We start from the raw sequence: 25,474 nt of genomic DNA, 5'->3' as shown, positions 1-25,474 counted from the left end.
TGCCAAGTTCACAGATAGCAGCTGTGAGTCCCTGCAAGCACAGAATCCTGGGGTCCCACATGCAGCGGAGTTCAGCAGGGCTCAAAGGGAGAACAGGGTGAGTGTGTCGTGGCTGTGACTCAGTGGGGGCGCTGGCATGTCCCAGAGGCCACGCCCTCCTTTCCAATCAGAACTGGCTTCAGCTGCACAAAGAGGAATGCTGGTCAAAGACACAGGAGGGACTGGGGAGCCCTATCGTGTCCTTTCTGTGATGCTTCTCTGGATGAGCCAACTACTTCAGCAGCAGATAACAGCACAGAAGCAAAGGGAAGGAGGGGGCAACCCACAGTTCCTTTCCCTTCAGTTCTTTCTCATTCATCAGTAAGCCCAAGGTAGAGACAGTTGATAGGACGTGTACATTATCAAGAAGTGAAATAAAAACAGCTGAGTTAGTTTTGTGCAGTGTTTCCACTGCTCTGGTAAAAAATACAAATGCATGGACAAGGTCTGAAATACAGACTGTGAAATTTCACCAACTGTGCACGAGTTAAATGCTCTCATTGCCTTTAAGACTGGCACTGCAGAATATAAAGATGAATGGTAAAATTCACACTAATCATTTAAAGTTTTAATTTTTCTCTACTTATAACATTCAAAAGCAAACAAACAAAAACACCACCGCAAGGCTAAGAGACCACCGAAAGAAAGTAAAAAGTTTTATATTTTATACCTCTACTGGCAGTTTTTAGATGATGATAAGTTTTTGTTTTTTAAAAAAATTTTTTTACTGAAATATAGTTGATTTACAATGCTGTGTTACCGGCACTTTTTTCTCTCACCTGTGGACCTGGGGTCTGCACGTGCATTTTGCGCCGGGCCCTAATTATGTGGCTTGCCTGGCCCTTCAGACTCACCTCACCCCACGCTGCGGCAGGGGGCTCCACAGGTGGGTAGAATTTGGGCAGGTCCCAGGCGATCTTGGTCATAAACCACTTGAAACTCTTGCAGTTAAGGGAGCTGCGGAGCTTTTTCTGTGCAGTTACATCTCCAGCGGAGAGGTGGCGGTACTCGGGCCGGCGCTGGTAGATGTGCTCCGCGTACTCGTCCATCCACACCTCCGCCACTCGCTTCAGGTTCTGGAGGGGAGAGGCAGGTGCAAGGGTCAGGCTCTCCGAAGGGCCGAGGAGAAAAGTGGGTACAAAGGGTCCTGGAGGTGAAGGTCAACCTTTCTTATTTTATGCTGCATCAAGGACCGTGTTTTTAAGTCTTCTATATTTATTATTTATGCATGTTTTAAGGACTCTGCAACTCACGGTTGAATAATACACTGCTGCTGGTTTTCTTGCCCATCTTGCATCCCCTCTTTTTCTACAGATCGCCTCCCACTGATTTTCCTTTGGGGACCCACCTCTGCCTCACTATTACCTCCTGTGGCTGAAGGAAAGGCATGTGACCCAGCCTGGCCAATGGGAATATAGATAGCCCAGACATAGGGATTGGCCAGCAGTGGGCATGTGACCTGGGCCAAGCCAATCAGAATCGAGAGGCATCAGTCCTGGATTTTTTTTTTTTTTTGGTAACTATGGGGAAGAATTGCTGGGTAAGATCTGGTGGGTAAGATGCCGAGAGCTGCTGGGCCATTTGGAAAGCCTGTCCAAGGTTGAAGTCAACCCAGAATGAGGCAGAGCTGAGGGTTAGAACCAGGAACACATTGCTTCTTTTGGTTCCTGAATCCAGGCATGTCTGAAGCCAGAACTACCTCAGAGCTTTCCATTGACATGAGTCAGTAAATTCCCTTTCTGCTTAACCCAATTTGAGTTGGGTTTTTGTCACATTTAACTAAGAGTGCTGCCCAAGTTGCCTTGTAAAAACGAATTATAATTTGCAACCAGAAGGTAAAATTCCCTCAGCAGCTGGAATTTTTAACAATCCTTTGAGGTGTTAAGGTTGCTACTTTGATTACAAAACACAAAGATAATCAATAAAAAATGACAACCATATTACTGGCAAGTAGAGGCAGCAGCAGGTGAGGAAACATCCTGTTTGTGAGTAGACTTGGAGGAGAGGAAAAGTGAATTCTTCTGTGTAACTGTGATGAAAATCCCTCACTCCACCTGCCGTGTAGATCCCATCTGCGGAGAACCTCTTACTTTTCTTGGAAGAGCAAAGCATCACGGTTCAGGGGAAATTCCCTGCTCCCAACATCTTCCTCCAACCCCAGGCTGTTGCCAGGATACCTCCCCTGCTTTAATTCTCTAGGCTTTATCATATCATTTTCCCCCTACTGCAATCCAGATTTCCTTCTGAAGGGTAAAAGCAAGTTAGCACTTTAGGCTGTTATCAATCACTCACACCTTAGTGTAAATGACTGCCCTAGAAGCAGAAGGTAAGGCTGAGGCTGGCAAATGTTTTCTGTACAGGGTGAGACAGTAAATATTTTAGGCTTTGCAGACCATGTGGTCTCAACTCTGATATAGCTATAAAGCAGCCCTAGACACTACGTAAGTGAATGGGTGTGGCTGTCAAAATTTATGGACACTGAAATTTGATTTTTTCATATGTCACAAAATATTATTATTCTTTTGATTTTTTCCCCCCTCAGCTATTTAAAAATGTAAAAACCATTCTTAGCTTACGGGTCACACAAAAATAGTTTGCCAACTCCTGAGTAAGGAGGAAGGAAGCTCACAGGAGGAAGGCCCTGGTATCAAAGCCCAAATCCACCAACTCCTCACTTTTGCTGGCTCTGAGTTTGGGACTGGGAAACCACAAAATTTCCTTGCCACTGTCTCGTTTTTTCTGAGTGCTGAAGAGGTCAACAGTGGGTCAGAAATCAGTTCAGGAACATTGTTATCCCCCTCAGGCCCCTGCAGAGCAGAGGCTGGGTTTAATTTAAAACTGTGCCCAGAGGAAGCTGAAGGCCTAAGGGGGGCCGGCACATCTGAAGAGTCTCCTTTTCCTGCCTTGCCACCCAGGTCCTCTGGCTCACTGTCTGAGTTGCTCAAGCCACAGGGACGATGAGAGACCACCGTGGTTTCTTCTCTAACCACAGGCAAGGATGGCCAATCTGACCAAGGAAAGGTGTTGAAATTCACCAGGATTCTTTTTAAAGGATCAAATCAAATAATATTCTAATTTTAAATGATACTTAAATTACTATTTTAATGAATATTGCATTTTCCAGACACGGCTTAGTAAGTCATTTCTCCCAGATCTTGAACTTTTGTACAGTTACTGGGCCAAAGTAAGGGACTTTACGTTTATTTCTATTACCTCTCCCCTTGCTAGAGTCATGAAAAGGACTCTGGGATTTTAGCAGGCGGTGTGCTCCTCTTATCCCTACTCCTAACACCTTCCTAGTTCTGGGTCCCAGTCCTGTCTGAGGCCCCCCTGCTTTTCTTGAGTTTGGATCACAGAGAATTGTCCAGAATCTTGGAATAAGTCTCCAAACAAAAATCAACTTTTGTTTTGCCAAGTTTGAGTGGGTTTCTGTTACTGCCTTCCCAAAGACCCCTTGCCCAGAAGCACAGACGAGAAGGATCTTAGCAAATTTAGTAAATAAATTAAGACTGGCTACTTCTTCTTGAGGCAGGCAAGCTGGTGGCCAGTTCATCCTTCCTGAATTGCTGCTCCACTGCTCCCTGGCTTTTTGTCCTTCTGGAATCTGTACACCTTTAGTAAGACTTTGGTTTCCCTCTTTATCTGGCTCTCTTGGGGCTTTTAGGATACCTCTCCTCAAATCTATCAGTATGATGATCTAGGAGACAACACTCTAGAAGGATCTGGTTGTTAAAACACTGAACAAACATGTAAAATATGATCTGCAACTAAGACAGGGTAGTTAGATATTGTAACAAAAAGTGAGGAGAGCTTGATTCAGGCACCTTTGGTCCTACCAACCTACATGGGCACTGCTCAGACTGAACTGGTTTAAAGTCAACAGGAGACTGATTCAGTCTGAATCAGGTGAAAAATCAGGTGAAAGAAGGAGTTAAAATGTGAAAACACAGAATTCAGATAAGACATTGAAATCACCTTTCCAGTCTTGCTAATATTGATGCTGACACTAACACTGCTAATGACAATAGCAGTCGCTATTTAAAGGACGACCCCTCTGTGCCAGGCACTGGTCAGACCTAAGTGGGTTTGAATTATGGCTCTAGTTTCTTTGTGTCTCTACATTTCACTGTCCTTATCTCTAAAATGGGGATTAAAAACAAGGGAGAACTAAGGGAGATAAGTATGTAAGATGCTTTGCACAATGCCTGGCTTAGGAAGTTTTTAATGTGTTACTACAGTTCATCTGTGGATCTATGAACAGGAGGTGGTGGTGTGTCTTTACCGGGCGAGTCTTATATCAATACGTGACAGCTCTGGATAGGGAAAGGATGCTTTTGGGAGTGGTCCTGCTCAGGGGTCAGAGGACTGTCCTAATGGTTCCACAGTCCCTAGTAGTTGGAAGAGTCGCTGTCTTGGGCTTACTGAGCGACTCTGCGGTTTTCCCGCGTGGCTCCTTCCTCTGGGGTTGCCAGCGGTATTTCAGATGAAACGTGATTCCTGCCTCTCCTCCTGAACTAGACCTCGCACCCCACGTGAGAGGGCTGTCCCAAGCGCGGATGGCTGGTACGGCTGTCGTTGGAATCTTCGACCACTAGAGGGCGTTGCTGGCTCTCTTTTTCCTCAACGCCGGTCCCCATAGCAACGCCGGTCCCCATAGCAGCCCCAGCCGCCTCCAGACCCCAGCATCCCACCCTTGGATGGAGCCCGGGGAGACAGCTGCCTCTCTGAACCTCTTGGTCTTTCTTGTAAGTCGCAGGACAAGGGCCCTTCCAAGACCCAGAGGCTACAATTCTGCACGTCGTTGATTGTCAGGTGATGGGGGAAGGGGAGGCAGTGGACTGGGCAGAAGGAGGCTGTGTGGACTGAAGCCAAACAGGCTCGCGCGGTGGGTGTGTGTATGTGGGGGGGTGGGCGCTGTCGGGAGGGGTCTTCTCGGGTTGAGGTGGGGGGTCTCCAACAGGCAAATCTGTGTGGTGACCTTTCCAGATCCCACCAAACCTCCCTGCGGCTCTCTTTACCCTCTGGGGACCCTCCCACCTCTTCGTTGTTCTTTTGGGGTCACCCTGATTTTTTTCAAGACCCTTACGATTTTAAAATTTTGTTATTAAGGTTTAGTGAAATATTAATAACACAAAACAAAAACTTCTGGCTTACATTTCCGTTTGTAGATAGTGCCACTTTAATTCGACCAATGACTGATATAAACCATTTTAAGGCACTAAAACAGTTTGACACAGAATTTTTGGCATGAAAGTGAAGAGGCGGTGAGAAGAGAAAGACGCTAACATTTATTAACCATCGCTGTGCCAGGAGCTTTTAAGTGCCATCTCAGTCTTTCCCAAACACACCACTCCACCTGTATTAAATTTTACCCAACATGTTTCTTTAAATCATCCCTAGTCTAACTTTGTACCTACTTTAGCTTTATCCTAAGTAATAATGTCAGTGAAATCATGAATTTGCTACACTAATCCACATTAATTTCAACACATGGAAATAAAAATGTTGACCACCTAAAATCACCTTATTGGTCACACTTTGGGAAACTGCATTATCTCCTTAATTCTCCCGGCCATGCTAAGACTTGGAAAAAAATGAGCTTCCTTGAAGCAAAGGAGTAAACAGAGCCTTAGAGCAACGCTTCCAAGGTCACAGTGCTAATAAGTGATTAAGCAGGGCTTTAAGTAAGTTCTTCTATGTTTATTTATGTTTGCCACACTGCGAGGCTTGTGGGATCTTAGTTCCCCAGCCAGGGCTTGAACCCATACCCTCAGCCTTGAAAGTGCGGAGTCCCAACCACTGGACCGCCAGGGAATTCCCATAAGTAAGTTCTTTTAAACTGGATTTCACCTGGAGGGTGGGGGGAGGGGCACATCCTCACTCCTAGGGACCATTAGGCCTAGGGCACGGGGTGTCTCTGCTCCGCCGATGGTCGTAGGCCAACATCTCACCCCCTAGGGAAGCCACCACCTTACCCGGGCCAGGCTGACTCCGGCGGGGACCTTGTAGGGCACGTACTTCCTGTAGATATGGCCCACCCTGGAGCAGGGAATGTCCTCCATGCGGCCTCCACACATCCACACCTGCAGGGTGAGAAGTGAGAGAAGATGATATTTCTGCCTCCAATTCACGGCCTCCTCAAAGGTGAGCGTTCCTTCGTGCATTCATCGGAAGCATCAGCGTGGACTGTGTACTAAAGCCCCCATTCACAGAACTAGGGATGTAGGAAAACACAGCAGTGACAACAGCAGTAAAAACAGCTCACGGCATCGAGTGCTTACTCATGGCCAAATGCTATACGATATGGGCCTCGCACGCACAGCTGCACAGAAGCCCCGTCAGAAAACCCATAAAGTAGGTAGTAACGGAGCTCCATTTTACAGATGAAGAAACCGAGGCTCAGAGAAGCTAAGAAACTTCTCTAAGGTCACAGGGTTGGTACATGGTCAGCTTGGGCTGACTCTAGAGTCTGAGCTCTGGACAAGTGTGAGAATTGTGAGGGAATAGCGGGGGCTCTGTGGGAAAGACTGTGGTGATCACTTCGTGATGCTGTCCGCAGGTATGACAGGGGACAAGGTGGCACCCAGGCTGTGCCTTTGCCGACTCTGGCATTAAATGCTGTTGTTTCCTTCTAGATCTTGCTGGGTCACCCTGAGCAGTCCCCTGCCTCCCTGCCCTGACTCTCCTGCAGGATGGCTCATGGGCAAGGCTGCCTGTGCTTCTTGTGTCTCCCTCCACAACCGGTATCACAGAGATCTCCTGAGTTGGAACCCTGGTCTGACAACAGTGTGGGAATTCTTAACAAGTACAATCAACCCACTGAGGGGCCCAGCCTAAACAGACCCCCTCTGGCAGTCCTGGGTTCAAATCCTGACTCAGCCACTATACAGCTTTGTGACTTGGATCAAGGCACCTAACTTCTCTGAGTCTCAGTTTCCTCACTTGTAAAGGATGAAATGAGGCAGGCTCAGGGGACGCGGTATTGCAGGTAAGGTGCTGATTAGCACAGGACCTGGCACCCAGTCACAGCAGTGTGAGATACTGCAAATGATGGGTTCATACATTTGACTGATATTTATGGAGTGCCTGCTACAGGCCACACATGCTGCTGGGCACATACCACAGTGAATAAGTTGGCCAAGGCCCCTGCTCTCATGGAGGCGGAGTGTGGTGGCCAGACTCCGAGAAGCCTCCAGTGATCCCTGCCTCCTGGTGTTTGCATCCTCCCAAATGAAGCACATGAGGACTGACCTGTGTAACCAACAGGATACTACAGAAATGACGGAGGACACTGTGGCTCCCACCTTGCTCCCTGGGATCACTTGATTTGGGGCAGCCAGCTGCCATGTTTTGAGGACACTCAAGCAGCCCCATGGAGAGGTACAGGTGGCGAGGAGCTGAAGCCTCCTGCTAATAGTGCTAACCTTCCCACCACGTGAATGAGCCATCTTAGAAGTGGCTCCTCCAGGGACTTCCCTGCTGGTCCAGTGGCTAAGACTCTGTGCTCCCAATGCAGGGGGCCCGGGTTCCATCCCTGGTCGGGGAACTAGATCCCGCATGCATGCTGCAACTAAGAGTTTGCATGCCGCAACTAAAGATCCCATGTGCTGCATCTAAGACCCGGTGAGCCAAATAAATAAATAAATAAATATTTTTAAAAGGCTCCTCCAGCCCCAGTCAAGCCTTCAGATGACCACAGCCCTGGCTGATACCCTGACTATAACCTCATGAAAGACCCAGGCAGAACTATCTCGCTAAGCCACGCACAAATCCCTGACCTGCACAAACTTTGAGATAATAACTGTCTATTACGGCTTTAAGATTATGTTTTCCTGTGGCAGTAGATAACTAATACAGGGACTTTCAGATGGTGATGTGTGATCTATGGAAGCCAAAGCAAGGTAACTGGATGGACTCACTGGATGGATGGATGGGATGCTGTGCTACCCCCACCTGTCAGGGAAAGCCTCACCTAGAAGGGAGTATTTGAGGCGAGACTTAAATGATGAGAAGGTAAAATAAAATAAAGATCTGAAGGGTGAGAGAGCAGGTGGAGAGAAGAGCGAGTGCAAAGGCCCTGGGGTAGGGAGCCAGAGGCCTGGAGCAGAGGTTGCAAAGGCAGGAGTGAGGGGAGGGGAGGTCATAGAGGTGAGTGGGACAATCATAAGGGTCTCTTGCAGCAGAACTAGGAGTCTTCACTGCAAGTCTTCAGTGAGGGAGACAACACAATCCACCTCTCTTTTCCAAAGATGACTCTGTGAAGTGCAGGATGGCCTGTAGGGAACAGGATTGGGGGAGGGAAGGTCTAGGGGACTTTTGTAGATACAAAGCAGTCATGGCTTAGGGTCTGTGGAACTGTGGCGATGGTGGGACACGGCTGGATTTGGGACATTTATTATTAATTTCATTACTGTATTCCCTCATTTGTGGAGTGAAGAGCAGGAGTGGGAATATCTACAACCCCGATTCCGTGCAAAAGAGCCTTTTCCACCTTGAACTGCTTGACAGGATTCTGGGGACTCGGCTCCGTATCTTGATTAATTCAGGGGCTCCAGAAGGGCTCCTTGCACACTTGAGGGGCCTCAGTCCCCCATCACTTCCCGCCAGCAACTGTCTCCTCCCCACCCCAGATGTACTCTGTCCTGGGCTTCCCACAGGGGATAGGCATGCGTGAGGCTGCAATTAGTGGAAATGCTGCCTGGAGAAATGCGATTATATTCTGATCTTGGGGGAGAAAAAAACCATCGAGCCAGTCAATAGAACAGAACATTGGTCTTGAGATAATGGGCTCCTGATGGTAGATTAATGTCAAGGCCAAGCCAAGAAGTTTATTTTCAAAGCAGGAGATCAGGCGCCAGCATCCTGTAACAATAACTCTCCCTTTATACAAAGTGACTGAGGTGGAAGCAATGTTTTTGTCTGGTGGATATTGCCCAGGTCGCCGCTGGGCTGCCCTTGCCTGTTGGAAGGCAGAGCAACACTGAGCAGGTGGAGGACACCTCACCCTGCTCTATTTGTGAGTGTCTCCTGGGCAGCTGACTAGGCCGGTGTCCAGCTCTCTCGACTCCATATTAAACTCACATTAGCTAATGAGGCTGTGTCTCTGGCTCTGCTTGGCAGGGAACCTTCCTTTATGCAGACGGATCATCAATTTCCAAATCCTTCCCTGTGCTGTGACCTCGGGTTTCTTCGGCCCTGACCATGCTGGCCATCAGCCGGAAGGTTCCTGAGGGACCAGGGTGACCTTGATCTACTCAGAGGTTTGAGGCATCCAAAATGCCCTCAGATTCCTGGGATGTCTGCGGCCCAGGAGGAGTGCTGGCTTTGGACGATGGGTTTACTCCACGGCTTCCCTGCCCTGGACATGACTCTCTGACGGCTGAGTCAGACTCGAACTGCCTTTAGAGAGACGCACACCTGTTCAGCAAAAGCTGCTGCCAAGCCCCGAGTCCTCTGGAAGCACCTGAGCCGTCTGAGAGGGGCCCAGCTCAGGGTACACTCAACCCTTCAGAAGGCCCTCTGGCCCCCCAGAACACATCATACACAGCAGGCACCACCCCCGTGGTGTTCGCTGCTTATCTGGCAGGATCCCCAGACTGGAGGGGAATCTCCACCCCGGGACATGATAAAAGCTGGAGGCAGGCAATTACAGCATGACTTGCCGTGGGCTGGGGAGCTGGGCAGATCTGGTCCTGGACTCCAGGTTCAGCTCATGGCCCATGTCACCTACCTGTGTACCTTCAGGCCCACCTCCCTCCCTTCACAGCTGAGGCAGCAGCCACCCAAGACCCACAGAAACCACAGCACCGTTTTCCTATCCCAACACCACCAGTGCAGCCGTGTGACCTGGGGATGACGGTCACTGCTACCTTGCAAGGCTGCTGAGATGGACTGAGACAAGCTGTGAAGAGCGCTCAGCCTGATGCCTGGCCGTAGCAAACCTGATTAATGTTAGTCATTTCTATTTGCGAAAGAACGAGAAATACCACCACCTTGAAAAGATACAGTATTTGCCCTTCTGCTCAACACCATGGTATTTTTTTATCCTATGGCCTGATTTCCCAAATGGATAAAGTGAAGCTCAGAGACATGATGGAGTTTTTCAAACAGACTTTGTGGCAGAACCTGCAACTGACCAGGAGAATGACAGTGCCAGGCGGGTGGGGTATAGTCACGGGGCTTGGTTGCCCGAGGGTCTTTGCCTCTCCCCCAAGTAATACACCGGCAGAAGAGCCCAGCTGGTGGCAGAGAGAAGGGGAGCTGCAGAGCTGGCAGCAGCTGCAACCGTGTTTGGCCGGGACCCCGTCATATATGGATGGGGACAAAGACAGGCCGCTGAGATGACATCTTGCAGCCCCTCTCTGCTGTCAGCTTTCTTCCCTCCCTCCCCTCCATGCCCTTCCTAGTCTCCATCCCCGCGGGGGGTGCAGCTGTCTGCTCCGGGAGCCTTGTTCCACCATAAGGAGTTTCCAGACACACCCTGCCATCTCGTTCCTTGGTGCTGTTTTCTCCTGTGGAACAGTCTTCTCCCTGGAAGCACCATGCCACTAGACAAGTACAAATCTAATTGTAAAAGCTTGCTCCCCATTCATTTTCATTGCTGCTTTGATTTACTTTATTAGCAAACTTCTTTTGTGTGATGACAGGCTTCATTACAGTGTCTATAAAAGACAATTAGTTGCTCTTACCTCCTAAACTGAGGAGGAAGAAACGAGTGGTGATGAGCTTCAGGAAGACACAGTGGGCTCCGGTGAGTGCGTGGCAAAGGGGCCATCCTGCTGAGGGGACCGCGAGTGAGCAGGGGTGGGGCGAAACCTCTCTCTCAAGGAAACGGCTGCCTGGAAACCAGTCAGTAATGGATGGGCACCCTACCTGCCCAGGGAGGGGAGAAGACACCAGTCAGCCATGGCTTTTGCTGCTGGCAGCAGCTGAGGACCCCAATGAAGTCCAAACCCTGTTCAGTTGTGCTTGGGAGCTGCACCATTAATATGCAATTAAAAGAATAATCGTCACCAATTATCCTGCATTATCTCTGAGCTTAGGAAGAACACAGGGTAGCCGTGATGAGCTTGGTTCTGGCTCTTAAGCAAGTTTCATGAATCTGAAAGCCTCAGTTTCCTCACCTGCAGTATGGGATGTATTACTGTGCCTCCCTCCTAGGGTTGTGATGAGGCTGGAATGAGGTAATTCTGAAGCATAGAGGACTCTGAGCAATCCTAATGGTGCTACCTGGGCACATGGTGGCTGGCGCTACTGGTGGTGGGCGCCACAAATATGCCACGCAGTTTCCCTTCAGAAAAGAAGGAATGGCGTTGGATCCATGTTTTCTGTAAGTTCATATGATTTTGAACATATTAGCTTGTTTCGAACAACAAGATACTGTTTCAGGAAGTCTCACCAGTATGAAAGAATCTCACTCATGTTCATTTTAGATGCTTATACTGGTTACAGGGTACAGTTGGTAAAAGAGCAGGAAAAAACCCAATTTTATTTTTCTTTTAAAAATCCATTTAAATTTACTTCTAGATTAATATATGATTTTATATAATATAGTTTTAAGCATATGTGTATCTAAATTAATACATTGAATATCTGACTGTTTCAACAATATCCTGGGGCTTCCCTGGTGGCACAGTAGTTAAGAAGCCGCCTGCCAATGCAGGGGACACGGGTTCGAGCTCTGGTCTGGGAGGATCCTACATGCCGCGGAGCAACTAAGCCCGTGTACCACAGCTACTGACCTGCGCTCTGGAGTCTGTGAGCCACAACTACTGAGCCCACGTGCTGTAACTACTGAAGCCCGCGCACCTAGAGGCCGTGCTCGGCAATAAGAGAAGCCACCGCAATGAGCAGCCTGTGCACCACCAACGAAGAGTAGTCCCTGATCGCCGCAACTAGAGAAAGCTCATGTGCAGCAACGAAGACGCAATGCAGCCAAAAATAAATAAATTAATTAATTAAATAAAGAAAAACAATATTTTATTTTATTTTTTTGTGTGTGTGCGGTACACGGGCCTCTCACTGTTGTGGCCTCTCCTGTTGCAGAGCACAGGCTCTGGACACGCAGGCTCAGCGGCCATGGCTCATGGGCCCAGCCGTTTCATGGCATGTGGGATCTTCCCGGACCGGGGCACGAACCCGTGTCCCCTGCATCGGCAGGCGGACTATCAACCACTGCGCCACCAGGGAAGCCCTCCTGAGGTGTTTATAGTCAACTTGGCCAAAAAATGGGGGGTGGTTGCCTTACATTAGGGCTTTTTTTTTTCTTTAATAAATGAATTCACTTAAGTTTCAGGATCTGTTAGGTTTTGGTTCATATTTGAAATAGCACAATCTCCCAACCACCCAGTGGGGGAGGTACTGGCATGCCTCTTACACATGAGGAAAGCGAGGCCTAGCGAGGTCCAGTGCCTTCCCCAGGGCTCCTCGGCTCATAAGTGGCAGAGCCCAGAGTGGATTCCAGGGTGGGGGCCCCCAGAACTAGGCAGATCTGAGACTACACCTTCGATCTTTCTAAAGCCTGGTCCTGACCCTATCATGGTCTCCCACAAAGACCCCTCTTGGCACTTGTGTTATCTGCAGGACAAAGGGGTCACCCTGGGCTTGCAGTCAAGGCCTCTGCCCCCTGCTCCGGTCACCTCTGATCCCCTCCACACCCCCTGGACACCACACGTGCATGCTGCTGAGAGCCAGCTGCAGTGCACCCACATTTCTGCTCTCTTGGGCACATGTGCTTTTCTTTCCATGAACAATGCAGCCCAGTACAAACATTCATTCGTTCGTTCATTCATTCACACATAGCCTGGTCACTGGTCAGCCTTGCTCTAAAACCCTGTTGGAAGAGATGGGGGCTTCCCTGGTGGCACAGTGGTTAAGAATCTGCCTGCCAATGCAGGGGACACGGGTTCGAGCCCTGGTCTGGGAAGATCTCACATGTCGCGGAGCAACTAGGCCCGTGAGCCACAACTACTGAGCCTGCGCATCTGGAGCCTGTGCTCTGCAACGGGAGAGGCCGTGACAGTGAGAGGCCTGCACACTGCAATGAGGAGTGGCCCCCGCTCGCCGCAACTGGAGAAAGCCCTCACACAGAAACGAAGACTCAACACAGCCAAAAAAATAAATTAATTAATTAAAAAAAAAAAGAAGAGATGGAACAGAAACTGGCAGCCAAGGGTGGACCAGTGACATAGAGCCTTGAAAGTGGGGTGAAGGTGTTGGTACCTGTGGGCCAACCCTGCCAACCAACCTACCCATTACTCTATCTTTCCACACCCCAGCCTGAGCATCCACTCTGTACCAGACCTTACCTACTGGTTACAGCCACGATTTTCAGTCTCGAGTGAGCATCAGAGTCACCTGGAGAGCTTGCTAAAACACAGACTGCTGGGTCCCACCCCCAGGATGTCTGACTCAGCAGGTCTCCGTGGGATCTGAGAATTTACATTTCTAACAAGTTCCCAGGTGATGCTGGTGCTGCTGGGCTGGGGACCACACTTTGAGAACTAGTGCCTCCTGGATTAGTGACAGCCCCTCTCAGGACAGTGGTGCCTGCCAGTTCACACTGTGTCTCTAGACAGCCCTGTGAGTTTGGGGTTTCAATGAGGAAGTAAAGGTTCAGCAGAAAGGGCAGGTGAACTGTCCCAGGTCTCACTCAGAGCTCATTCCAGAGCTGGGCCTGAAGCCAAGGTCTTTGGCCTCTGTCTTGCCGGCCTCAAAGCTCTTTCCACGCCTGTCTTCCTGCAACTGCAGCCCATACACATCGACCACAATGCCGACGTTAACAGCTATCATAATTGATAATTTACAATATGCCAGGCGCTGAGCTAAGCTTTTAACACATTTTGATTAATAGTACGCTCACACCGACACTATGCAATAAGGATCATTCTATTGCCACTTTACAGATGAAGAAGTCCAGAGAGGTTAAGTCACTTTCCCAAGGTCACACAGCCACTAGCTCATGGAGCTTTCACCTGAACCCAGATGGTTTGATTCCAAAGCCAATGTACTATCCCGTGCCGTTCTGCCTCCTTTTTTCCTCTTTTTCTTTTCTTTTTTCTTTTTTTGGCGGTACGCAGGCCTCTCACTGTTGTGGCCTCTCCCGTTGCGGAGCACAGGCTCTGGACATGCAGTGCAGGCTCAGCGGCCATGGCTCACGGGCCTAGCCGCTCCGCGGCATGTGGCATCTTCCCGGACCAGGGCACGAACCCGTGTCCCCTGCATCGGCAGGCGGACTCTCAACTACTGCGCCACCAGGGAAGCCCCCTGCCTCCTTTTTTAACACGAAGGTTCTGATCCAAACAGCTACCACTCACTGACTGCCTTCTTTTTGTCTGTCTCCAGGCTAAACAAACGTTTTATACCATTTAATTTTTAATTTTTATTTTTGGCCTCACCTTGTGGCATGTGGGATCCCTGACCAGGGATCGAACCTGTGCCCCTGCATTGAGAACACGGAGTCTTAACCACTGGACTGCCGGGGAAGTCCCTACCATTTAGTTTTTATAACAAACCTGTGAAGAAGTTGTTATCTCCATTTTTAGCAATAAAAGACCGAGGCATGAAGAGATGGGCACGTGGCTGGTTAGGGAGCCATGTACCACAGGTGACCCTCGGGCTTCCGAGCCATCTTCCTGGAGGAATGGTGGGAGGGGCAGGTGCCCACAGACAGAGACACCCATGGAATTTCAAATGGCTGCTCAAAGTCAGGAGCAGAATGCCTTCCCTGTTCTTGGCAGACAGCTCTTAGAAAGTCTGGGTACATGTGGCTGGGAGGAAAATGCTACATGCGGCAGAGCAAGTTCCCAGCATCCTCGGATAACCCAGCGAAGGAAGGAGCTAGCGCCGGGTTCCCGGCAGCGACACTGCAGCTGGTCTGAATCAGAGGGGGCTGGCAGCGGGTGGTGGAAGGGATGGGGAGAGGCGATGGCACGCTGGCACTTGTGTGGGGGCCCCGAAGGCCCTCCTGGGTGGCAACTTAACCCCCTCAGGGCTGGTCCTGACTTCTGGGGCCTCCCTGTAGCAGTGGTCTCTCTCTAGGCTGCCCCCTCCCACCAGGTGGAATGAAATGAGCACTGGGCTTAGAGTCAGAACATCTGGGATTTAGCCCTGGCTCTGCCACCTTCCAGCTGAGGGACCCTGGCCCTGTCCCCTAAGAACCTGGGGCATCAGGTCACAACATCACTCCTCACCCGTTTCTGGTGTGCCTACTACTTTCTTTTCATACACCCTATTTCACTCAACCCCCCTGATGACACGTGAGTTCCAAGGAAGGAAAATCTGAGAGCTTCCTTTTTTTAAATCTGCCCACAGCAGTCTGGGGCTGGGTTGGCCTTTGGTAACTGTATCAGTGTTGGACTATGCAGACCCACCCACCACTGAGGCCTCCTGCCTCTGCTCAGATGTGGTGGGTTTCCCTCTCGGAACAAGGCTCTCCCTCGTTCCCTCGTGTGGCTTTCTGTCACTCCCTTGCTCAAGCGAGCCTGCCCCAAGGGACCTTCTGAACGTCTCCATCTTCCTCTCCAAGGGCAGCAGGCTGCTGCCCCTGTCTCCTGGAACAGACCCTGCAGAGGTGCGCTTGGGGTCTCCATCCTTCCCTGGGGGTCTCCTCACCGTGACTCCCTTCTCTGTAGACCTCACCTGGGGGAGAATCTCATCCCTGAACTTGCAAATGGCCCAAACGAAGCACTGGGATGTCTATGGGGCGGAGGAGGGGTGGGCCGGGAGGCTGAAGAAACAACAGTCTTCCCTTCTTCTCGGTTAAAAAAAATATTAATTTTTCTCCTGATTACAGAAGTGATATGTACTGATGATGAACGCATTCAACGTTACAGAAACAATGAAGCAGAAAGGGACAGCCACACTGTAGCCCTCCCACCCCCGATGCCCCAAGGGATGGGAAGCTTCCGCGGCACCGTGGCCTTGGCAAAAGATCAGTCTGAAGTCAGACAGCAGGGCTGAAATCCTTGTTCCAACCACGTGACATTGTGGAAGGATTTAACCCAAGACTCAGTTTCCTCATCTATAAAGTGGGGGGGCACGGGGCCCCACGTTACTGCATGTGGGTGCTCAGTAAACTAGAAGGAGATTCTTCTCAGTTTTTTGTTTGTTTGTTTGCATTTGTCATATTTTTTAAGATTAAACACGCGACTATATATACATACATAAAAACAAAATTTTCACATCTTTTTTTAAAACTTAATTTTGGAGGCATCTAACTTCTTTTACATAATATTTCACTGTTGGGATGTGCTCTAACTTATTTATCCCCTAAGGATGTACACTTAGGTCATTTTCAGTCTTCCCCTTTCGTAAGTAATGCTTCAACAGATAGCTCCTACCTCAATCTTTGCTCTATCTCTCTTGGCTAAACTCCTGGGCGTGAAATTTTGGGTAAAAGAATGTGCTTGCTTTGAAATGTAACGGATCCTGCCGAATTGCTAACAGAAGATATACCCACTTACATTGCGTCAAGGCCCACATCTTTCTCACGCCAGCTCAGCCACGTTGTCCCGTGGACACTTCTCCTCTCCTGGCCCTCAAAGTTCAAGACATCCTAACCTCAGCCTCCTGGGGACACTGTGCAGGTCCCTTTTCTGCTGGTCCTGCTGCCACCACCTCTAATCCAACCACCCTCGCATCCACGTAAGACCAAGGGCTTTCTCCACAGCATCTTATTCGAGCCTCTCTTGGGTAGGAAGGAAAACTCTATCAGCACCATCTGGGATGTGAGGGCCAGAGAGATCAAGCAATTGGTCCAGGGTCTCCAGGTGGACAGAGAGCAGAGATGAGAAGCCAGTGCCCTGCCTTCTCATTGAGTACCTCTCCTGCCACATCGCCATCACCCAAAGATGCAGATGTAAGCCTGGGAAGGGCAGGATGAAGGAAGTTATATAAGATAGGAACTGATGCCACTAACAGTTATCTAAAACACCTATTCTGGGCCAGAAACTGGGGTATAGAGATGGACAAAACCCACTCCCTGCCTCGAGGAAGCTCAGAGTGCAGTGGGGGAGACAGGCCAACCCTTGGGTCCTGTCAACAGGAGGTACTGGGTGCCATGCTGGGAGTGACATTCGGGTGGTCCCTAAGCATCAAAGGGAGCTCAGGTAAGGCTGAGAGGACACCATATAGATGAGCTGAACCCAGAAGGATGACTGTGGGTTGGCCAGACCAAGGAAGGGCATTTCAGGAAAAGTGAACAGTGCATGCCTTCAAAGATAGCCAGGCATATGAGCCTGGGGCTTGTAAGCCGTTCTGTATGGCTGGGTCAGGTGGACATCGGTGGTTTGCCCCGCCCCGCCTCCATTCCCCCTTCTGCACACAATGCCTGGGCTTTCCTTTAGGGAGACAGCTCATCCCACTTTCCCAGCTCCAGGATGGGCATGTGACCAATCAGACTCAGGCTGCAGTTGACAGATCAGAACATTGTTCAGGAAGGGGCAATGAGACTCGACTTGGGGACTTACTACAGGAATCATGGGAAATAGAAACTCTTTTCCCACTGGGCTGCTGGGTATTTCCACAAGTGAAAACTTGCCTGAGAGGAAAGCCAACCCAGATGAAAGCAGAGCTGAGGGACTAAGCGAGATGGAGTCTAGATGAGATGGGTTAGTCCCGGGATCCAGCCGGGTCTGGAGATCTACCCTGGAATTTCAGTTGGGTGGGCCAATCAATTCTGATTTTTTTGCTTAAGTCAGACTGGGGTCAGATTGACCGGGATTTCGGTGACCTGTTACCAAGAGTCCAGACTAACGCAATGCGGAGGAGAGTGGAGAGAAGGTAAGGGGCGGTAAGCAGCTCACGGAGGTGGGTATAGGCCAGGCTACAGGGTTAAAGATTTATCCGCCCACTAGAACTGAGAAGAGTCTAACTGCCAAGCAGGAGAACTCTCATATGTGACCGTGCCTTTTGGAAACAGAAGCTCTATTGGCTGCGAGAGAGAGGGGGGAAAAAAAAGAGTCGATGACTCTCCTAGAAATTTCAGAGCCTTCGGAACATCTCTTCTGGGGTTTTCCCATCAGGATAGATGGCCTGGTCTGAGATTGGAGCCGAATTATTAATCCATCAGCCCTGATGGCACGTATCAATTTGCCTTTTTTTTTAACGTATCAATTTATTTTAATTTCTGAAAATACACTCATGCCTTTCAGACCAGTCTCTCTTCTCTGTCACCAAGAAGAAAAGGGATCTCAGTAGAGATTAATCAGAGGGAACTTGGCCCTTCGTAAATGCCCTGCTCTGGCTGAAACAGAACACCCGGCATTCCAGGGAGGTGTTGCCGGCAGACGAACGGGCTCTCCTGTGCCCTCAGCGCTGTGGGCAGGCCTTCCGCGGGGGCCCGGGAGACAGTGCACTGGCAGAGGGGCTGCCGCCGGCTCCAGGAACTCGCGCTCTCAAAGCCCGGAGAGAGAAAGCCCAGGGAGAAATGTCTCCCTTTCAGACCTGGGGGACTCCTCATTACACTGTCTCATCTCCTCTCCAGAGTGAAGGAGATAATTGGATCAAATGGCAACAGGAGCCAGCCTCCCTCCCCCTCCCGGATGAGAGACTTCCAATAGCCGTGTCTTTTGTAAATAAACTGTGGTGGGAAAATGCCAATTGTTCTGCCATAATTGCCTGATGAGCATCATCAAATGGGTCTTTGAAACGCACAGACTGAAATTATTTTGGCTTTAGAAACTCCTTTGTGCTCATTTTTCTCCAATCACTCCCCTCCCACGGAGGGGAACTTCTTGACCAAGGAGGCTGGTTCTGGCCAGTATTACACCTGCTCTGAGTATTCAGAGTATTCACTTATTTATTAAGTGCCTTCTCCCGGTCAGGCAACCCTGTTGGTTCTTGGGATACAACAGACAAAGATGGTTACCCTACTGGAGTTTACATTCTGGTGAGAACTCAGAACACTGATGTGCCCATTTCTGGGAAAAAACTTAGTAGAAAACGTCATAAATTAAGTTTGTTTAATTGACAGATTGAGGAACTGTGAAGTTAAAACTCTTTTGATTCCTTGTATGTGATTCCACTGTAAGGATGTGACATTTGGAAAATTAGATTGCATGGGCTAGGGATACTAAATAAATGACATATGTGCCATCGCTCGCCAAACCTGCACCCAGGGCAGACATCACTAATCAATCACCACTCCTTTTCTGATAAGCTCAAACACAGCCTTGCAATACATATTAACACAGAACTGGGGCAGCTCCTACTGATGGATCAGAGTTGGCTGGGAGAGCAAACCTATTTCCAACTTAGACTGTTACTAGTTCACTTCATTGAGAGGCTGCAGGATATCCTAGTAAGTTAACCCCAGGAGGAGGCAAAAACTGAGAAGAAAGAGTAAGAGATTACAGCCAACCTCTTAGGCTAGTTTTCCTCTCAAGTGCTCTCACGTCCCTGCAGAGGCCTATACAACATGGCGGGTGAGAGCATGGGCTTTGCAGTTGGGCAGACCTGGGTTCAGGTCCTGGTCCTGTTAGTGTCAACTGTGTGGGACCTGGGTCTGAGTTCCACCTGCCCCCCTGTGAAATGTTTATAATAATGATACCACCCTCCTAGGGTTGCTTTGAGGATTAAATAAGCCAACACTTGTGAAGGGCTCCACACAGGGTACTGCCAGCTCTGATCATGGCTGCACTTGAGTTGCCGCACACCAGGGTGGATGCACAGTGGTTGACAGCTGGCATCCGCTCTGACTGATTGGTGCTTGTGTCATCATTGTTGTTAAATATTTTTAATATCACCCCTGGATTTTAATATTAGTTTTATTTAGGGGGCTGGCCCCCTTATGGGAGACAACTTCAGAAGTCTGAAGGTAAAATGGACATAGACTGCCTTTCAAACCAAAATAATGTTTCAGTAGAATTACAGGTTGTTTTCTTGCTAATCAAGAATTTATGTCCCCCAGTTCTGAACTGCTCACCCAGTGGCATACACAAGGACAATGACAATAATGAAAATAATTTTTAGGATATTTATTAAGTCATCCTAACAAGAATGGACTTATTTAATGCTCTCAACAACCCTGTGAGAATTAAATTATCATTAAACCCATTTTATGGAAGCAGAAACTGAAGCTCAGGGAGGCTAAGGATTCTTTGTCCAAGATCACACAGCTGGCACGAAGTAGCAGAGCTACGACCTGACCTAGGCAATCTAACCCCAGCGCCGAAACCTTAATTGCCGTGTGTGACAATGGTCCTTTGCATAAGAAGTTGATGCCCGACTTGGCAGGCATCCGGGTTCCTTGGCAGGCGTGTTCACAGGGCTCAGCCCAGTTACGCTGCTGGCCATCCCTCATGGGTTGGGGATATGCCTTACCAGGGGTTCTAGGGGTGTTAGAAGCAGGCCCTGGCCGACCACAGGGCCACAGGACAAGCTAACCTTCCCCTCAGAGGGACGAAGCCTCTGTTCTTCACTTGAGATCAGTACAAAAATCCCACAAAAAGGGGAGGAATGGGGCCTCAGAAGTTTGCATAGTTAACTAGTAACCATCACCTCCTTTATCACCATTGTCAGAAGCTTCTACAGCACATGGGCCAGTCTAATAGGTTACAGTAAATATATTTTCACTGACTCTTTAATAATTTCTACCAGTTGTCAACTGGTTGTGTCCCCAGGTTGGGTGCTAACCACTTTCTAGCTATTATCTCATTTAATCTTCACAAAAGCTCTGTAAAGTAGGTAGTATGATTATTCTCTTAGATGAAGGAAGAAAGCTCAGAGAGGTAATCTAACTTGCCCAAAGTCACACAGCAACTGAGTGATGGAGTTGGGATTGGAACCCAGGCTTCTCTGACCCCACAACTCAAGCTCTTAGCCCCTGGTCTCTGTACATCAAACTCCAGCAGAGACAGATACAAAGGGAAGACTCGAGAGGGGTGGCCAGGAACCACTAAAGACAAGTTGGTTTCTGTGAGGCCAGGGGACCATTCTCAGAGCAGAGCTTCCTGCCGGCCCACGTGTCTTGTTCGGCCGTTGTGCTCTCTCTTCCCCTCTGCTGGTCGGCTGGTCGTCTCAATGGGAGACACACCATCTCTGGGGAAGTGAGGCCTGTTTTATTCCAACACTGTCATCTGAGAAGGGACAATGCAAGGCAAACACCAGCCAGAGCTGTGGCTGAGGCCAGCCTTTGGCAACCTGAGGATCTCCACGCTGCCGCCTCCGCTCCGCACCCCCTACCAACACACACACAGCAAGCAGTGGCTGGCGGCTCCCGATTTGTTCACCAGGCTCAGACAGACGCTAAGCAGGCAGCCTGCCAGGACAGGCGCCACGGGCACCCTGCCAAGGACAAAGGGGCTTCCCAAGAGCTCACCTTGAATGAGATTTCATACTGCTCCCCTCCCCATATCTCCAAGCCTGGGTCGTACCCGCCCAGCTCCCAGAACCACTTCCGATCCACGGCGAACAGTCCGCCGGCCATCACAGGAGACCTGCGGGAAGAAGAACCTGGTGTGAAGACGCGGACGTCTTGGCCGTGTGCTCCTTGGGTATCCTGCTCTAGGGCACTGCTGTTCTCCCAGGGGTGATGCTCCCCGCTACTCTGTGAACACAGCCCACTTGTCCAGCAGGGAATCCAAAGCCCTTCTGAGTGAGGCCGCTGGCTTTCTTCCTTCTTGCCTATACTTCTTCATAAATGCTACATTTTAACCAATGGACCCAAAAATCCTTTACGTGGTTAACACCTAAGAATACTTGTGAAATGAAATCATAGTGCTTTTTCCCTGTGGGCCTTGTAGCTGTACCATATATATATGCACATCTATATCTAATCTCTAGTCTTCCCATTGATTAAATGATCTGAATCAGGTCTTTCCAAGCCTGTCTAGGCTGTAGAATGTCTTAGAGAGATGAAAACACATACAGCTTCCTGGGCCCAACCCCAGACCTACAAAACAGTCTCTGGGGGAATGGAGCTTAGGAGTCTGTGTTTTTGGGTAAGATTGTTTGATGATTCTCACTCTGTAATCCCAGCATAGATATTTTTTTTTCTGCTGAGAGTTTATGGAAGAAGCCACAGTCACTGTTCTTTCAGTTAAACTGGGATAAGATTAACTCCGCTCATTCATTCTCTCATTCGTTTCTTCATCGAGTACCAGCTGAGAAGCAGATGCTGGAAGAATTTGGAGGTAAATCAGGGTCAGACAGAATCTTTAGGGGATGCCAGCATGGCAGGGCAGCCACCTCAGGAGAGGAGGACCCAGAAGACAGGTGGGGTGTAACAAGGGCCTCTGGGAGGCGCAGGCAACGCTACGGGAAGGGAGGGAGCGTCTGCCTCCAGGTTTTCGGGGTGAGGAGGGAAGCTGGGGCAAGAGTCAAGGAAGGATGCTCAGAGGGTGGCATTTGAGGTGGCTAGGAACAAAGTGGGAGCTTGGGGGAGGGGAAGGCACCCAGGAGAAAGCACGAGCTCGGGGGCAGAGATGATCAAGCAGTGGGTGTGGCTTGCCCAAGTTCCCCACGGCGCCTCCCGTGGGGCCAGCACCTGGGAGGGGCCACCAGTGTTTTTTGTGCGAAAAGCTCTCTGAGTGGCTGTGGCCTTGTCTGACTCCCCTGGAAAACTCCAAACCCTCCAAGGAAAACCATTCTAGCAGCAACCTCCACGGCCCCTCCTGGCTTGGGGAACTGCACGCTCAGGGGAAGTGGACTGACTTGGAAAGAGGTGAGTTAACCCACATGCCTTGCGAGGCTTCCTGCAGTAGATGGGCCCTGATAGCACAGGAGGGGACCCCTTTAGAAAGGACTCCCTTGATCACTGACCGAGGCCTTGAGTCTGCCAGGCGCTGTACTGAGCTAAATTACTACCAAAATGAATTTACTCCTCACACTGACCTCATGAGCCCGAATCAGAAACGGGGAAATCCTCACTGCAACCTCAGCTCTCCCCAAACCTGTGGTGGGGTCTGGGGTGAAGATTTTAGCCCCGGAGCCCTGTGCTGCTGAGTATGGGAGCCACTGGCCACATGCAGCTTACTGACACTTGCATTGTGGCTGGTCTGAACTGAGAGGTGCTGGCAGTGTGAGATACACACTGGATTTCCCAGACTTAACGTGAAGAGAAGAACAGAAAAGATCTCATTCATAATTTGAAAGCGTTGGTCACATGTTAAAATGAGAATATTCTAGATATACTGGGTTAAATGAAATACACTACTAAAATGAATTGTATCTGCTTCCCTTTACCTTTTTTTAACGTGGCTATGAGGACATTCAGAAGTACATACGTGAGTCGCACGATACTTCTATAGGACAGTGCTGATTTAACCTCTTTGAGCTGGTTTCCCCATCTACACAGGGACGTAGAGCTACACCTGCTAGCTCACACTGCTAGTACAGTTTTGAAAGTAACCAGTACTATAGGAAAGTAAGGTGTTAGTAGTATCAACTTTCTTCTGTCTTACGAAGGTTGTAGGGTTTCCGGTTTTTCTGGCTGGAGCCGTGATGCTTGGAGGGCCAGAGAGTGCTTCTGGCTCGGTGCTTCAAGGTAAATCAAACCTAAGACTCTGCACAAAAGCATCAGCCTGGGTGGAAGCCAGCGGCAGGGGATGTGGTAGGATAGGTAGGATATTAGGTGTAAGGCATTTTGGATGCTTGAGGCTTCACCTCCAGAGGGAAGCCTCTCCTCTAGGCTGGTCTGTTTTCTGCTGTGTTCAACAGTAATCATAACAACAATTCTGAGCATCTAATGTGTGCCACTCACCTCACCATCACCAGTTCTCACAAAGCCCTATTACTAGCCCTCCTTTCACATGGAGAAATCTAAAATTCAAAAATGTGCTCTGCTCCAGGGCATGTAGTTAGTAAGTGGATGAGCTGCCACCAAAGCCTGTGTCTTTCCAATATCACGACACGGCTCTGTGCCTGCAGCGTGCCCACTTGCTGAGCACCACGGGGAGGTGTGCAGACAATGACCAGGATTTCTCAGTGGCCTGTTCCTGGGGTTTTGTCTGAGTGCAACACAGAAGAGAGACTTCTGGAAGGAACTGGAGGGTACAAAGGATGGAGAGTCCCTCGGGAAGCATCTGGGCCAGTGGCTCTCAAACTTGGCCATATGTCAGCATCATCTGGGAACTGACGCCTGAATTCCCCACCCTGAGACTCCGGTGTAACTGGACTCGGTGTAACTTTCTTCTCTGAACCACAGGATCCCCAGCAGTCAAGTGGAGAGAGTCCCACCAACGCTCAAGGGCATGTTGTGAGAATCGAGCACGGCCATGTCAGCCGGAACTGCTTTGCCATGTCAGGCCAAGTGTTAGTGACTCCTGTTATTAGCATTCTTCTCCCGAGAATTCAGGACAACTGGGGGCTGACTCGGGGCCATACTGGGGTAGGACCTGGCTGCACGATGCGTTGTTGGCTAGACCATATCTGTGGCCTAAGAAGGGCTCTGATAGTAGTGTTTGACCATGTTTAGGATACAGGAGGTCAGGACCACAGCACAAACGTCTGGCCTGCTGAGGAAGCACGGGGGATCCACTCACACCCTCCACTCTCAGCTCATGCTACTCTCTTGACCCGGTCACCTTCCATTTCCTCAAGCAAGTCCACCTCTTCCTACCTCTGAGCCTTCCCTGGGGCTCACAGCATTAGGGGCCCCCCAGAAACCCTGGGTGAACTGCGCCCATGAAGATGGCTGAGCCGCCAACAACCCCTCTTTCTCAGACGGGGAGGGTGAGGCAGAGCGGCTGGACTTCACTGGGGCTAAGCCGTGGTTAGGCAGGGGTGGTAGACAGAATAATGGCCTCCCAAAGAAGCCAGTGTCCTAATTCCCGGGATCTGTGACTCTGCTGCCTTACACAGCAAAGGGCCTTTGCAAGGGTAACTAAGTGAAGGATCTTGAGATGGGGAGATTATCCTGGGTTACCTGGATAGGTCCAATGTAATCACAAGGGTCCTTATAAGTGAAGAAAGAGGCAGGGGGGTCAGAGTCAGAGAAGGAGACATGATGATGGAAGCAAGAGACTGGGAGAGGGAAGGGGGAGGGAGGTGCAGGGGGAGACAAGGAGAGGGAGGAGGGGAAGACTGGAAGATGTTATGTTGCTGGCTTTGAAGATGGAGGGAGCCATGAGGCAAAGAATGTGAGCGGCCTCTAGAAGCTGGATAAGGCAAGGAAATGGATCCCTTCCTGGGGCACCGGGAGGAAACGCAGCACTGCCAACACTAAATCAGTCAGACCCTTTCAGACTTCTGACCTCCAGAACTTTAAGAGAATAAAGCTGTGTCGTCTTATTTTATTTATTGGCTGCGCCACGTGGCATCTTAGTTCCCCGCCCAGGGACTGAGGCCACGCCCCCTGTAGTGGAAGCGCGCAGCTCCAACCCCTGGACCACCAGGGAAGTCCCTGTGTTGTTTTGTTTTTTTTTGTTTTTTGCGGTACACGAGCCTCTCACTGTTGTGGCTTCTCCCGGTGGCCTCTCCCGTTGCGGAGCACAGG

General features: G+C 49.8%; 1 protein-coding gene across 2 annotated transcripts in view; it reads right to left on the bottom strand.

Moving 5' to 3' along the window:
• Positions 1–25,474, bottom strand: part of GALNT10 (polypeptide N-acetylgalactosaminyltransferase 10) — a 225,921-nt gene that overhangs the window by 10,108 nt on the left and 190,339 nt on the right. For both annotated transcript variants that reach the window (XM_067732357.1, XM_067732358.1), the window contains 3 exons: positions 21,359–21,476; positions 6,015–6,122; positions 894–1,115 (listed from right to left, as the gene is read on the bottom strand). In XM_067732357.1, coding sequence (XP_067588458.1) covers positions 894–1,115; positions 6,015–6,122; positions 21,359–21,476 — 448 coding nt within the window. The remainder of the gene's footprint in view (positions 1–893; positions 1,116–6,014; positions 6,123–21,358; positions 21,477–25,474) is intronic.

This window comes from Pseudorca crassidens, chromosome 3 (assembly GCF_039906515.1).
Source record: "Pseudorca crassidens isolate mPseCra1 chromosome 3, mPseCra1.hap1, whole genome shotgun sequence".
Lineage (NCBI taxonomy): Eukaryota > Metazoa > Chordata > Mammalia > Artiodactyla > Delphinidae > Pseudorca > Pseudorca crassidens.
The sequence above is the reverse complement of the archived record's forward strand: the minus strand, read 5'-3'. Positions and strand labels throughout refer to the sequence as shown.